Source organism: Patella vulgata, chromosome 7 (genome assembly GCF_932274485.2).
Source record: "Patella vulgata chromosome 7, xgPatVulg1.2, whole genome shotgun sequence".
Taxonomy (NCBI): Eukaryota; Metazoa; Mollusca; class Gastropoda; family Patellidae; genus Patella; species Patella vulgata.
In genome coordinates, this window is record NC_065885.2 from 58,414,004 (window position 1) to 58,430,463 (window position 16,460).

Consider the following 16,460-nt stretch of genomic DNA (forward strand, 5'->3'; position numbering starts at 1 on the left):
TCTGCATTAAACTAGATCTCTCCATAAACCAACAAGGGAAAGATCTTTGGTTCTTCTTTTATTGTGAAGCATCCGTGTGATTATAATCAATATTGATAATAATACTGTAAGTTAAACATATCGACTGACAAAAAACGTGTACATTAATCTGGAAGTATACATATTGGGGAATTCTACGGTGTGTTTGTACCCTAATAAGACAACAGGACGCTTGTTATGACAGTCACATAGTGATTAAGTGTTCCCTGTCTTATCTGCGCCATCGTATACCCTAATATGATATGTCAGGGCAAATAATGTGAATTGTTTGTGCTGTTTTATGGAGGGAAATAGAGATTAATATTTCAATGGTGCATCTAATGAAATACCACAGGCATGTTCGTAAGCAGGCGATCTTCATATCAAACTGAACAGAAAAAGAGAAATAGGGTTTAACGTCCATTCGACAAAAACTAAATCATTTCGGGACTAACATATGGTTGAATTTTATTTCAATAATTCGCTTGATTTTAGGGGTCTTTAGCAGTAGGAGGAAACCGGAGGACCCAGAGAAATCAACAGGAACAATTTCATTTTCTCACCTATGAGCAACGGTGAAAATGTGCTTGGATATGGAATGTACATATATACGTGCATTTGTTAATTGTCCGTCAGAGTCTCCCACGCCCCGCCCACCAACATGACGTAGATATACCAATTCTGGTGTCACATTATTATGCTGGAATGTATCGTAAGCTATCGTTTAAACATATAATATTGCGTGTGATTAATTGATCTTTCATTCTTGAAATAAGTTCTGATCATGTTACATTTATAACAACAAAAATATTTCTAGTTGATGTTTTAAACGCCTTCGTTCTTGACAACTTTAATCTATTAATTAATTATTGTACAGATTGAAATTCGATAAATCGATCGATCTGAGATTTTATGACATACCGTAATTTCGATACTGAAAACCTTATAATTTAAAGAGGTTGTTAGACAGTGTGATTATTGATCAGTATAATTAAAGTATCGTATCATGTTTTATCGATGGTCATATATCTCAATAATATTATGTTGCTGGGTTAGCATTGTATTCATTACCATGGTAATAGAAAACAGTTGCACATTATGTTGCCGGGTTTACATTGTATTTGGGGGTTGTATGGCCGAATGGTTAACACGTGCGCGCTGTATCATAAGGTCTGTCATTGAGTCAACTGCCGTGGTTTCGATTCCCCAGTTGTACGTGACAAGGAGTAAGGTCGCCTGTCTAACCTCGTGGGTTTTTTCCGGGTTCCTCCTACTGCTAAAGACTCCTAGGCGCAAGCGAATTATTGAAATAAAATCGAACCATTTGTTAGTCCCGAGATAACCTAGTTTGTGTCGAATGGATGTTAAACCCCATCTCTCTCTACGCACTCTTTACATTGTATTCATTACCATGGTAATAGAAAACAGTTGCGCATTTAGGGAGGGGTGGCGTAATATTTACCCTGAGGTGCTTGCCCTTTTATGGACATTTCGAGTGTAAACGGATCAGCTATTTTTGACAACTCTGAGCGGCGTTGTTTTAATGACTGAACGAAGATCTCTGGAAACCATGGCTTTGTTTTAGACGAGTCGAATTTGTTTTTATAAAATCGACACACCCGGTAACTGACTTATCTAATAACCAATCACATGACATGAGATCCCCAATCAGATTTTGCTAGCTCGGTGGTAGGGGTGGTGGTGTCGGATGGTCTAACGCATGCACTTTAGCTCATTAGGTCTGTCATTGAGTGAAGGGACTGTGTGGCGAATACAAGCTTGTGCGTAACATTGAAATAAACTTGAATCATATGTTAGTATGTGGAAGCTCCCTCTCTCTCTCTCTCCCTCTCTCTGTCTCTCTCTCTCTCTCTCGTATTAGCGTAGACCAAGCTCAAATCGAATTGTCGATGTATATTGAGTCTCTATAGCTGTCGCTTTCCATGACGTTGTCTATCAACAGTCAAAACTACTCGATTCTCAATGTTGTAGATTATACAAATTGACATGTAATTTGATGATGGGCGGAATCATTTGTTGTGATAAATACAAGTGTTAGAGATAATCAGCTATGCAGTACGTGTGTTATATGCGAGTAAGAAAGGGATTATAAAATAACGTCTTCAATGAATGGAGCTCGTAACAGCAAGATGGGATATTATGTGCTGTAACGTAATTTTATTGATCTGATTGAGGACACATGTCTGGGAAATATGGGTTGATATCACGATTCATATGGAGTAAAGCAGGACTAACATCTTCATTTTATATTTGATAAAGTCTTCACCATGACAAATCAGCATGTTATAGTGATGTTAGGTGTATTTTTTAGATTAACTGATGGAGGTTTGTTTATTTCAATATCAGCATTTTCCCTGCTTTTGGAGCAATATGCCCTTTAATACTAATATGAGTACTTTGGATTGTTTTTTTTATTATCTTAAACTATTAATTCAACTGGTTTTAAATTTGGTGATTATAAGTTAGATTCACAGGTTCTCATAAACGTATAAAGACTCAGCTACTGTTCTGAAATTTGACTACTTTCAAGAGCAATCCATTGCATAAACATTTACATATCGTCGTTAAAGTGTCAAAAGGGTGTATCTAAGAATTTCTAAAGATTAAGAAATAGAACCTTTTGCATTTCAAAATTTCCATAAATCAAGATACATTTGGACACATGATACCCAGAATAGTTCTAATTGGCATAGAGATACACAGCTTAGACAGAAATATGCACATTGATTGGGAGATTTAAAAAATGTAAAAAAAGTGTATTGAACTAATTTCCCGAGATACACCCTTTTGACACTTCACCGACGAAATTTTGGCGTCGTTCTCAGTTTGTTTTTTTTGTTCTGTTTTAATTTGGTGATTGATTACAAATTAGATTTACAGTTCCTAATAAGTTAATAAAGACCTGTTCTGAAATTTGATTATTTTTAAGAGCAATATATACATTTTCAAGGTTTGGTTCTCTCTCCATTTAGTGTGTGTGTGTCGGGGGGGGGGGGGGGGGTGAATGGTTAGCGCGTGCGCGTTCTATCATAATCTCTAATGTCGCCTGTCCAAACTCGTGGGGCTAGTTTGTGTCGAGTGGATGGTACCCCCCCCCCCCCCCTCTCTCTCTCGCTCTTATTTTGTTTTCTTAAATTTCAGGAATATACTATTATCACAATACGTCGACCAGCCATTATGACGTCTCCCAACTAGGTATAGATCTCAACACAACATCAAGCCTCAGACTGGAAATTAAAGCCTGTTACGACCAACTTCTGCGATTACTGGACGGACCTGTTACTGATTCGGGATCGTATTTTTTAGAAATTGTTTTTTCGGGAAAGTATGTGGGAATACGAGACCGATGTGAGGGTTGTCAAGTTACCCAAGTAAAATATCTGAAGACTTTTGATTGTAATAATTCGAAGAGGTTTTGGATATCGTGGAATGGAACAGGACATTTAATGGTTGGTACCGACTATCTCATAGATAGTGGTGCTATTCTCAGTTACCAGTCAGCTACAACTTTCAGTATATCTGTCATTACATTAAGATCATACTATCAACCCGGATATTGGACGATATTAAAAGGTTAGAGTTCAGGTTCTTAAAACCCGAAACTTTATCATTCTCTTTTATTTTCCTTAAAGGACAATATTGGTGCCTGTCATTATCACATATATGATAGAACTGGTTAAACACCTTCCAAATATTATTTTATCACAGCGACCATTGCTACGATAAATGAGTAATCAATGTTTCAACAATCGGAAGTGACGAACGCAAAAGGAAAACACGAGTTATCCCTCTATATAACTGACTGAAATGACGGGTGATAACAGATACATGGGCGAATTTTTGCTCACTAAAAATTCCTTCGAAGACCAGTCCGTACATTCACGGGTGTTTATTCATTCTATTCTATACATAGTAATGCACGGACTTTTTCTATTTTTCTTTCATGTTCTCTTATCTAGTGACAGTCAATTTTGTTTATGAATTGTCAGATATCCTTTCACAGTCTCATACAACAACTTTTGGTCTTCGAAGGAAGGTGTTTAACCAGTTCTATCACATATGTGATAATGACTGGCACCAATATTGTCCTTTAAAGCCTCTGATGGAGGTGCATATTTGTCCGACAATATCTGTTTCTTAACAGGCTTAATCCAAGTTGAAAAATATCTTATTTGATTATTTGACATTAATTAAGAAAGCAAAATCAAACGATCAAAAGTAGATAATCTCCGGACTTGGATTCATTCGTATTAATTTTCTTGATCGCAGATTGTTGATAATTCTGGCTTATTTGACCATATCCCGTTTTTTAATCGTTTACAGAGAATACCAAATTTTAAAAAATGTTCCGTTCATCATATCTTTTTATATACTGAACAGAATTTGATCATTTTGGACTGACATTTCTTCTAGAGATTCAACGTTCATGCAATGGATTAAAAAAAAAAAATCAATCGAATGTCAGATTTCTTGTCATATTCGTTCAAGACAGTATCAACCTATCTTACTTTCACCCATTGAAATTGTAAGCATATCATACCACGTAATTCGATTACCATAGAAATGATAAGAACACTATTCCACCTAATTAGTTAACCATACAAATGGTAAAAAATGCGTAATTAGCCAACCATAGAAATGGTAAAAATACCATACCACGTAATATGTCAAACATACAAAGAGTCAGATCACAATAACTGAACCATAGAAATAGTAAAAATACCATACCACATAATTAGTTAACCATTGAAATGGTAAAAATGTCATACCACGTAATTAGTCTACCATTAAAAGGGTAAGAATGCCATCACATAATTCGTCAACCATAGCAATGATAAGGACAGAACACCACACACATTTTTTCATGTTTGGTTTCAGATGACCCACCAGTTGTGTATTACCCATCAATGGACGGCTCTACTGTTCTTGTATTTAACGAGAGCCTTGTACCACCCACGGAAATATTACAGACATCTGTAGATGATCCAGAAAATGATACTATCGTTATACGGTTAGATTCCAGAAACATCAATTTCCAGGTTGTTAATTTCACAATGCTGCTCATTCAACCGCTAGATTACGAAACGGAGGAAAGGCATAACGTAACGATGATGTAAGTTCCTCTTCCATTCTGTTATTAATGTCGAATGTGGCCATTATTCATTTGAACTGAATCTGTTTTTATAGGGAGCCACGGTGGCTAAGTGAGTAAGACGCTGGCTCGCTAGTCTGGAGGTCGAAGGTTCGATCCAGGGGTTGGCCGAGAAATTTCATCGGGGTTTTTCCGGCGTGGTTTCCCCTTGTCAGTGGTGCAGGACGGGGGACCTGGCAAGGGCATACCTAAATATGGATACACAAAGCCTCAACTGTCACATTATTGGCTTCTCAAATTATTGTCTGGATTTATTACCTTTGTGAATTGTTCTTCCATTTATTTTCTATAATAAAATAGATTATCATCAGGTCAGATCCAAAAATAGCTTCTTTATTTTGGTCAACCCTTTGTTTTGGTCAACTCTCTGTTTTGGTCACAGTTCATTGGGATTTTCCAACGTGGTTTCCCACAAGGACAGCTGTCTAGTCGTTCAGACGAGACGAAAAACCGAGGTACCGTGTACACATTGGCGTCGTCCTAAAAGATCCCCAGGCAGTTTGAATTCGATATAAGAGTAGGTCGTAGCGCCGCTGTCCGGGCAAAATTTCCCTCATAGCCCAATGTATGACGTATACCCTTCTTCATTAGCCCTGTCTGAGCAGAACAGTGAGACGTTAAACCCCATTTCATTTTTATAGGAGTATCTGTCACACAGCCCTATGTCGTTTTCCCAAAATTTCAATAATCCATAATTTTGTCAACTTTGCATAGATTATAACATAATATCCTTCCTTGCGAAAAAAAAACTCTTTAGGTTGTGTCTGTGATTAGTAGGACCAACGAAATGCACTTCGCGGATTAAAGACACTTTAAATAGATTAGAAATTCAAAATGACATCGGTATTCTCATTGACGGAATGTGTTAATTAAAGACATAATTTGTCATTAATCAACTTTCACCCATACACATTTAGAAATTATTTTAACCCTCCTGATAACGCAGCATACGTAAACAAACGATATTGTGTTCGCCAACTGATTTCAGAAATTGACTTTTAAAAACAGTAGATGGTTCTGTGTTTAGTTTTTCAGACGGTTTAAATGAAGTCAATGTTACTGTGATAGTTGATGTTACTGATGTTGTTGATGAACCACCAGCTATAGCAATAGGAAGTGACTTGGTGATACAAGAAGAACTACCGACAACAACAGTCATCGTTGGGTTATTCAATGTTTCAGATGCCGATAGGAATGACACTCTAACTTATATTCTAACAGGTAAGGGGGGTCACGGTGGTTCAGTGTGTTAGGCCCTGTTTCGCCAACCAGAATGTCCGCAGTTAGCTCCCAGTGTAGGACCGATGGCCTGGCAAAGAACCGTCGTTCAGATGGGACGACAAAGCCGTGAACCGAGGTCCCGTATACACGTTGGTGTGCACGCAAAAGAACCCTTTACAGCTTGGCGTATGTCCCGTCTTTATTATCCCGGTTGATGCAGAGAAGTAGGAGGTTAAACCCTATTTCATTTCTCATAGCAAGAGCAGAGAAACTGCACTACACGCAAAATAAAACCGACAAAACCTGCGGACAGGACAAACTACATAAACATTGCATGAAATAAACAAAAAAATTTAAAAAACGTAACAAAATGTTACCGTTGAGAAATGGCGACCAGGTTTCCGTCTACGTTCTTTTTTTGCTGTTCTTTTGAAGAAATAATCTTATGTTAGACATTATAGACAATGAATAGTAATCGACGAGAGATGAGCAATTATCTAAGGTGGTTTGCCTTCGACTTTCAGGACAGGATGCTTCCTACCTTTCTATAGATTCTATTAGCGGAACCTTGACGTTAGCTAAAACTGTTGACAGAGATGGGGCTGGAGGTAAAGACCAACTAGGTCCGCTACTACTGCGAGTGATTGATTCTGTTGGACTGATGGACGAGAAGAACTTCACTCTAACAGTGTTAGATATCAATGATAATTCACCTACGTGTGATCCAGACATACTAAATATTACAGTGTTTGAAAATGGGACTAAAGGTATTCATTTATACTATTATTACTTTCTTGAAAGATGTTATCGATATGTGCACGCTGTCGGCTTTCCAGTGTCCGAAGAACCGTTGAGATCAGATTGAATATGCCCTACGGCATGGAAGGTGCCACGGCAACCAGACAAGTCTTTTGGGTCATTATTCACAAACAATATTTTAAGAAAGCTGACTTTTCATTAATTTAAAGTTAAAATCCTAGCACAAAATTTAGTTCTTAGCCAATGAAAAGTTTTGGCGAATCAGGTCCCTTGTCTGCGTATCAAAAACTGGATACAACATGGCTGCAGTACCAGCATTCTATCATCATATCAATACGACATCCCCCTCATCACAATTTCACAACGGTCCTTTATACAAATGGATGGCAGTTTGGGGGCTTGGTGTTTAGAATCCCGGCACTCATTTGGCGGACACTGCAATTTTCTTTACTTATAGTAAACAACTGACCGGGACAACCAAGGACGCCATTTACAGTGAAAATGTGACCGTGTTTCTTATTTACATTAAGGTATTCGTCTGTTGACAATGAACTGTTCGGACCCAGATGACTCGATGAACACAAACCTAACCTATGTCATACAAGATTCAGGACATCTTAACAATATGGTATATTTTAGTGATGCAGACCTTTTAATTGATTCAAACTTACTAGATCTCGAGACTCTAAAAGAGGACGAGTTTGAACTTACTCTGTTTGTGAGGGATACCTACAATCAGTCAATGACTAATACAGCAACAGCACAAGTTCATATAAAGGTAAGTGTTGGTGACTTTTATTCAATAACTATAGTGGTGCAATAACTCGGCTACGATCGACGAGCATACACCATGCAGACGTGTGATATGTAGGGTATTTTTTGCCCATCTAAACGACCATAGGCCTTGTGTCTTGTACGCCCCGCCCATCCCCCAAATCCCCTCAAACCCTTGTCCTTCCTGCTAGTACTTGTATTGCATATATTATATTTAATAGCCAATAAATATTTCTTGTCACAGGTACTCGGGGTCAATGAAAACGCCCCAGTATTTAATGGTTCAAGTGGAAACGTACTTGCTGATATTCATATTTGGAGTAGTACAGAGGTAGAAACTATCATAGTAACTGTATTAGCCACAGATGAAGATTGGGGAAACGATGGAATAGTATTGTATAATATAACCAATATAACCTCAAGTGAGTAGAAATCTATTAAAGTGTAACAATTCACTGCCATCTTTATTTGCCGTGAAAAAAATTAATGAGCTTGTTTAAAATCCGATACAATATAGGCGGGAGATTATCTACCATTGATATTTGATTTTGTTTTCTTAATCAGATGTTAATCAATCTTAATCTGAGTACATGTTAGCGTGGATTAAGCCATGGGAAATATGATATTACGCATTGTTACGTAAATGAAATGGGGTTTAACGTCCTACTCCGACTGGGCTAATGAAGACGAGTATTGTTACTTTAATAGTACAAATCGATCAGTGACCAAGTCTCAAATTTGTGATCGGCTGTGTTCGTTTTACAGAAAACAATAGCCCTTGTATGTTATGTAAAATACTGTATAAATGACGACGAAAAACAAATTGTGAAACATCTTGTTCTTTAATCAGATTTCGCGAGTAGATATGCGTGGTGCGTTTTGGGAAACAATGGCATGTGTGACACAAATGATGTCATTAAAGTGATATTTATTGAAAATGGAATGACTTATTCTGTATTATAAGATATACATTTGTATGTCATCGCCACCGACATACCGGAAACGATAATTATCAACAAACACTATCTGGAATATCGACGCATTAATTAACTACTTTACGTGACATCATTTAGGCTACTTAGAACAGATAGAGATAAACTTTGACATCACGTGTTCCTTCTCATATTTCAGTTTAAAGTTTAAAGTCCTAATCCAACTCAAAATGAGAGACATAGAACTATCGATACTTTAAAGATACATTATGAGAGATTAGATAAAGAGCTGGCAGTTCTCTCTATAATGGTTAAAAACTAGATAATGTAAAGGAAATTTGCTGAAAATGTCAGTCAAATTGATCCACACTGAACCGAGAATTTAGCAATTGAATTTTCGGCCTAGCCTCGCTCATCATTACTAAAGTCGGTACGATAAGAAACATAGCCTCGATTATCCACTTCCATGATTTAATCATGAATGAAGTTGAGCAGCAAATCGGATCCTAATCCAGTAAATATCGCAGGCTAGCTATGACACCGAGAGTTGATTATGGTCTGGATAAGTTAATTAATGTCTAATTAATAATTTAGATAACATTTCAGGCCTAAAGAAAGACCTACAATGGACAAATTTAGCTCTCGCATAATGCATGTTTAAAGCGATTAATGCAATTTTTTAAGTCATGCTAGGATCTCCAACAACGGGAAACCACCCTGGAAACCCCGAAGTAACTTTCAAGGCCAACATCGGGATCGAACTCTGGTTCACCTGGTTAGCAAGCCACTGTGGCTCCCTCTCATGAGATAGTACGTGCATAGACCGTGGCCTAGCAGCCTACCTTAAACAGCCCAATATAAATGGAAGGTGTTGGGATGGCCTAGTGGTCTAGAGTGTCACGCTTCGACCTCTAGTTGGCCGGTCACCTCTGGCTTGCGGCTGTGGTTTCGATCCCAGGTGTGAGCGTATGTGGCTTGGAGATAGGGGCGCCTTCTCAACCTCGTGGGTTTACTCCGGGTACTCCGGTTTCCTCCCACAGCAAAGACCCCTGCGCGTGCGCTAAGATCATTAAAATGAACTTGTCTGCGATATCACCTTCGGTGGAAGCGGACGTTAAACGCTAAGAACAACAACTGGTTCTTTTCTGCATTTTCTGAATTGGATGCGGATGTCTGCTTAATTAACCACCATTTTAAAATTATGTGCGTCCGGCTTTACTTTCTGTGGATTAATAATTATCTTTGTTACATCCCTGATTTTTATATTCCAGGCGATAACAACAGCGCTTCATCGAATTCCTCTCCATTTAAAATCAATTATTTCAATGGTGACATATCACTTTCCACCGAAGTGAATTCAGTTGATAAAAATACAACATGGTATTCGTTAGAAATAACGGCCGCAGATTCCGGAATCCAGAGCAGAAGTCAGATGACGTCGTTAATGATTTACATACATGACGTCAACCAATATAAACCAATGATTGACAAAGACATTTACCACTTGACGATAATTTGCAACCAAACTATTGGTTCGTTTTTGACTGTCGTCAATAATTCTAATTTTGAGGAGAATGTTAAAAGCGAGTTCAAACTTCTTCAAAACGAAAATGAAGGATTCTTGATAATTGATGCCACAAATGGAAGCATATATTTAAAATCTTTGCCGAAATCCAAACAAACTTTTAGAACTGTAGCTGAAGTTACTGTGTATAATACACACGCACCAAAACAGTTTTCAACGGCACTTGTGATATCAAAATTTGATTCCTGTTTGGACAGAATAACTTCAGATCCAAATTCAGAAGGTAATTTATTTAACTTAAGATTAGGAGGGGTGTCATTGGTTGGAGCGTGAGGGTTGTTTGAGGGTCCTCGGGGAGTGTTGTGGCAGTTCGTGGGGGCTTTGGGCTCCACAGCCCTTTTGTAGGGGTTTCAGGTCACGTGACTTTAGCGTGAAATCGGACAGCCACTTCAATCTACGATTCTGAATTACTATTTTATGTAAATGTATTACTAGCAATTGTATTGTAATAGTTTAATATCAATCTCAATATCTGCAAAGGTTCAGACTGAAAAATTATCGAAATGTAAGCGAAATTACCGTTTGTTTACATGAGACGCTCGCGGGAAAATACCGCTCTGACGTCACGCGCCGGAGTTTTTCCATTGCTACAACTTACTTCATTGGTGAATCCGCACCTTAGTTTCCGGTGGAATTTGATATAGAACCAATCAAACGATAGATAACATTTTTGTGCTTATTATAGTCTTTGATACCTTGAGATCGGATAATTACAGCCGTAGAAAACGGGATTTATGTGTGTTGATGACCGAAATTTGCTAAATTTCGACTAAATATAAAATACCTTCTTGTGGTATCATCTTGATTATAAATATTTGACATATTATCATACAAATTATTACGATTTTAATAAATCTTAGCTGACAATAATGTCCTGGGGGGGATTGGATGGCTGAATGGTTAGCGTGCGCGCGCTGTCTCATAAAGTCTGTCATTGAGTCGACTGGCGTGGTTTCGAATCCCCGGTTGTACGTGGCAAGGAGTAGGGTCGCCTGTCCAACCTCGTGGGTTTTCTCCGGGGCCTCCGGTTTCCTCCCACTGCTAAAGACCCCTACGCGCAAGCGAATTATGTAAATAAAATTAAACCATATGTTAGTCCCGAAATGACCTAGTTTGTGTCGAGTGGACGTTAAACCCCATTTCTCTCCCTCTCTCTCTCTCTCTCTCTCTCTCTCTCAATAACGTGCGGATTTCAGTTTAAAATTGGTACTAACGATTCTGAAGGGAAAATACCGCTTATGACGTCACTCAAATATGACTGAAAAGTACTTATTTTGGTGCCATGCCACGCATATTATTGACGTCAATCTCGGATTTTAAAATTCCATAACTTTGGATCTAATTAGAATATTTTGATGAAATAAAACAATTGGGGTAGAATTTTATGTATATTTTCACAAAATATTTAAAAAAAAAAATTTCTGTCATATGAGAAAGTTTGACCTGAAACCCCTACCTTTTGCGTGAAACGTAACTGTACTATTGATAATATTCACTTATATATATTAAACGAAAGACCAGAAATGGGCGGGGGTGGGTGGGGTCTATTGGGAACTAAGGACGCGAAGGAGCCTTCCCCCACACATTTTGTGCCACGTTACTTTATCCCAAATTCTAACCCTTCAGGCAATTGTAAAACCAATATCCACTGAAATGAAATGGGGTTTAACGTCCTACTTTCCTACATCTGCCCAGGTAATGGCGACGGGCGCCTACTCTTAACCTTATTCGATGTACCGGATGTACGTGACAAGAAGTAGGGTCGCCTGTCCAACCTCGTAGGTTTTCTTCGGGTCCTCCGGTGTCCTCCCACCGCTAAAGACCCCTACGCGCATTGCATTATGGAAATAAAATTGAGCCATATCTTAGTCCCGAAATGACCTAGTTGTGTCGAGTGGACGTTAAACCCCATTGCTCTCTCTCTCTCTCGTCGCATTCCAACTGCCAAGTGTCTTGGTAATTAAACTGGTATTCGTTTATTTGTAGATGATTCGGCCACGATTTCTTACTCCTACTCTATAGATGATTTTGTAGATGATTTAAAAGAACATGGTGTACAGGCAGTATGTGGTGTGGAAACTTTGATATTAATTTGTATTGGGATAACCTATGTGGTCAAAACCAAGTCTTGTAGGTAAACTAATTTTATTTTAATGTGCAGGACACTGACTAGATAGTCCCAGGTTTGAATCCCATTTTTGTTCTTTTGCTACCATTAATAACCCGTCCCCAAATATCGTAGTTAAGTGTGTGAAGTTACCTAAACTGGTTAGAAGTTGCTGAATTGGTAAGGCATTGGTCTATGTTAGGCGTCTTGGTATCTAGTTCAGACCATGTCTGATTGTGCATGTGTGTAATCAAAATGACCACCAATTCCAAATGTCAAGGGTTCTTTTACGTGAACACCAACGTGCAACCAGAACCACGGCTTGTTCGTCTCATCCTAACGATATAACGGCGTTCCATTGGAGGCATTTCTTTCTGCCCCAATGACGAGGGGGGCCACACTGAACATTACAACAATTCTCAGTATCGAACCCGGTACCTCCAGGTTAAAAATTCAGCGCCTTATCCAATGTTCCACTGTTTCTATCCCCGGTTGTACATGACAAGGAGTAGGGTGGCCTGTATCTACTGCATTGAGTCGGTAGAAGTACACAATAGGCCTGAAAGTTTTAATTCCCAACGAACACACCATATAATTGTATTGTTGTGGGAAGTGGAGCTAAATCTATCAAAACCAATGATAATGTTTACTATTTCTTCGATGAGCGATCAATAATCACGCAGATTTTGTTTAGATAGAGTTGCTTCCCTTAATCACACAGATTTTGTTTAGATGGAGTTGCTTCCCTTCGTTTAGTTTTATGTTTTACGTATGTTTCGATTTATTCTCGCGCAAACTCTAGCTACGACTTCATTGTTAGCTGCCCCCAACGCCGGATTAAGCATGGTGGGGGCCCTGGGGCCTGGAACTTGTGGGGGGCCCTTGGTCACCGACCGCTGACCCGTGGCCGGACCGCCCCCCCAGGAAATTTTCAGAAATTGGTGGCCAGAAACGTGATTTCCTGGCATTTCAGGCACTTGTGTCGGAGCCATTTAAAAGTACCTCCCCCAGAAAAAAATAAAATTCTGCCACAATATTAGCGCATTCTGGCGTTATTTCAGTGGACCAATCCATGCGAGTGAGATTAAAAAGAACATTAACAGATTCTGTGTTCAAAACTGGAATATAAATGGGTTCAAACTCCTTAGTAGCACAACAAGTTGTAACCAAAATATTGCCGCTGAAGAGGATTTTGGTGCGTTTACTCGATTGACGTTTCCCGGTAAATAAACAAAAAAGAAACACGGATACCAGTCGAAAATATGACGCGGCATCACCGGATTACACCGATTTCTCACCATGGATTGAGGAGGCCCCAGGGACTTCCGATAGAGGGCCCTTGGAGCATCGGCGGGGCCCCGTCACTAGGTCACCGGACGTTGGAGTCCTCGGTCCGACCATGCTCCAGGCGCGCAAATGAGAGTTTTGTGTGTGTGTGTGGGGGGGGGGGCTCTAATGTGGGGGGGGGAGGGCCCATGGTGCCCCGTGGTTAATCCGGTGTTGGCTGCCCCATTTCCTAAGAATATTATTACCAGGAATACTGAGCTGCAAATTCTTTACGTGTTTATAGATGTTCCGAATCGTTGTTGATATTTTGGTTAACAAAAATGTTCCAATATTTGCAGGAAACAAGAAGTCCATCCCTTACAGGACACAAATGTCCAAACTTCAGGAAATATTTCTAAAGGTATTTGTTCACTAAATTTATATTAGATATGTATGTATATGTTACCTTTGCTGTTAATTCTAAATTTGTGGGATTCTTGTTGTTGACCAATGGGCTGGTGAATCTGATCCATGTAAAGATCATGGTTGAATGGCCGAATGGTTAGCGCGTGCGCACTGTATCATAAGTCCTATCATTGAGTCAACTCTCGTGGTTTCGATTCCCCGGTTATAAGTGACAAGGAATTTTCTCCGGATCCTCTGGTGTACCCCTCTCTCTCTCGCTCTCTATCCTTGTTCCAAGTGAAACACTAGACGATTCAAATGACACCTCCAGTTTATCTTATTTAATAAATAAATATACGTGCTATGTTTTAGGAACAATTAGTGACGGAACTCTAGCCAGTAATAAGTCAATATCTAATACTTCTACTACAACCACACGTTGTTCTTCGATTGAATCACTGGTAAGTACATATGCCCATTTTCGAGATTTATGGTTTATGTAGTAATTTCTGTTGATTAAAAAGAGGTCCACAAATGATTTTAACGACGATTATGTAGCACTCTCTTTAAAAAGCATAGGACACCGACAATTCAGGTACGAATCGGCATGCATTTTGACATGCCCGTACTTAGAACGACTGCTCATAATTTTTTGATATTGCGCCACCATTCCAAGATGGCTGCGATGACGCCATGAACCATAATGATCGGTTCATAGTACTGTCGCATTTGTAATATTAAACGACTCGCTTAGAAAATCTTTAAATGTTTACATATTGTTAAGTTCCACTTTAGAATCACTAAACTGTCCATCCTGGTCATAACCAACAGACATTCTAGCTATTTCATTAATTAACATTACAGACAGTAGCGGATTTAAAGTAGCTAAGTCTCTAACTCAATATCATCCAAAGTCATACACGTTGATAATACGAATTATTTGTCAATTCAAATCAACATTGATGTTGTGATCTTACCAGGAAAAGACAGGCTTCTGATATCCAATATTTAAGATAAAATAAAAATTTTACCATTGGTACACGAATCGTGTACAATAGTGCGTTTTAGCGTCATTTGCAACAAGCGACCAGAAAGACCGAGGCTAGACATATTCAACTGGAGGGCCTGCTCAATAGACTGGAATAACCAGACGCTAGAAATTGCTATAGGGTTGAGACACAAGCCGTATTTCGCTGGACATAACTGATTTGAAATTAAGAGTCAACACGGAAACAATTGAATGTAAATCAGTTTATATACAATCAGATTACATTTTGCGACCCATTTGGGTCAATTTTTAGGTCCCAAATATTAGCGATTTAGCTCCTCCAACTTAAATAACTGCCATCATTTGTTCAATTGTGTTTAAAACACACTTTCATCTTATTCTAGTTGTGGGGGTGGGGTGTGGTGTTGGTGGGAGGGCCTCTTAAGCGGAATAGGCTAGGGTATGTCTTCATCTTTATCCGACACTGAAGAGAGCTAGGGTGTATCCCCCACCCCCACCCGTTCATAGTACACATCCAGCATAATAAACACACATTAGCCGTTTCATTTATTGTTAGTGCAATCTCCAGTGTTTTTGTTTTTAATAATTCTCAGCAAATTAATAGTGGAACTAATATCTTTTTTTCTGTTTTCAGCGACTTATTTGAAACAAGACCGTGGCACAATGTCAACCTTGCCGGTGGATTCGACCTTCATTAGCCCAACACAACTTTCTGGCAGTCATATGGTGAACGAACAACACATTTTTGGAACATCCATCATAGTTTTAGTAGTAAAATAAAGTTGCAATTTGCAATCTTTCTTAAGGCCTTGTTTCTTTCCTTGTCGCTTAAGGTACATGTATGTCATTGGGTAAAGTGGTCCTGTTTAGATTCCAAGCTTGTACGTGACCAGAACTAAGGTCGCGTGGCCATGTTAGTCCCAAAATGCCCTAGTTTGTGGAGAGTGGAAGTTAAACCCGATGTTACACCTATCTGATGTTTTCATGTAAACACAGATTTAGAAAAATAAATAAGGGGAAGCAACCCTTTCTGACATAGTAAACAAAATTTCTCGATTTAGGTCATTACTCCGACAACAGACCCATTTCCATTAGCCCAGTCGCTGCTGAAAAGTAGGACGTTAAGCCCTATTTCATTCGTTCATTCTGAAGAAAGATATTCTAATCTCTCATCCAATAAATGTGGGAGATGATGATCGTAGGCAGGTTGG

General features: G+C 38.9%; 1 protein-coding gene across 1 annotated transcript; it reads left to right on the forward strand.

Annotated features, from left to right (window-relative positions):
• The first annotated feature begins 2,262 nt into the window (after positions 1-2,262).
• Positions 2,263-16,022, forward strand: LOC126827521 (cadherin EGF LAG seven-pass G-type receptor 2). The gene is made up of 12 exons (XM_050556956.2): positions 2,263-2,364; positions 3,181-3,612; positions 4,918-5,152; positions 6,219-6,412; positions 6,937-7,179; positions 7,702-7,949; positions 8,190-8,367; positions 10,149-10,685; positions 12,449-12,596; positions 14,195-14,256; positions 14,613-14,701; positions 15,884-16,022. Exons 1-12 carry the CDS (start codon positions 2,307-2,309, stop codon positions 15,893-15,895), a joined length of 2,436 nt encoding a protein of 811 aa, XP_050412913.2. The 5' UTR covers positions 2,263-2,306; the 3' UTR covers positions 15,896-16,022.
• Positions 16,023-16,460: the final 438 nt, after the last annotated feature.

Excerpts from the sequence above, each read along its gene's own strand:
- LOC126827521 (XM_050556956.2), top strand. The coding sequence starts at position 2,307 with ATGACAAATCAGCATGTTATAGTGATGTTAGGTGTATTTTTTAGATTA. Across the intron at positions 5,153-6,218 it reads AGGCATAACGTAACGATGAT|TTTTTCAGACGGTTTAAATG; the intron begins GTAAGTTCCTCT and ends TTCTGTGTTTAG. Across the intron at positions 12,597-14,194 it reads GTCAAAACCAAGTCTTGTAG|GAAACAAGAAGTCCATCCCT; the intron begins GTAAACTAATTT and ends CAATATTTGCAG.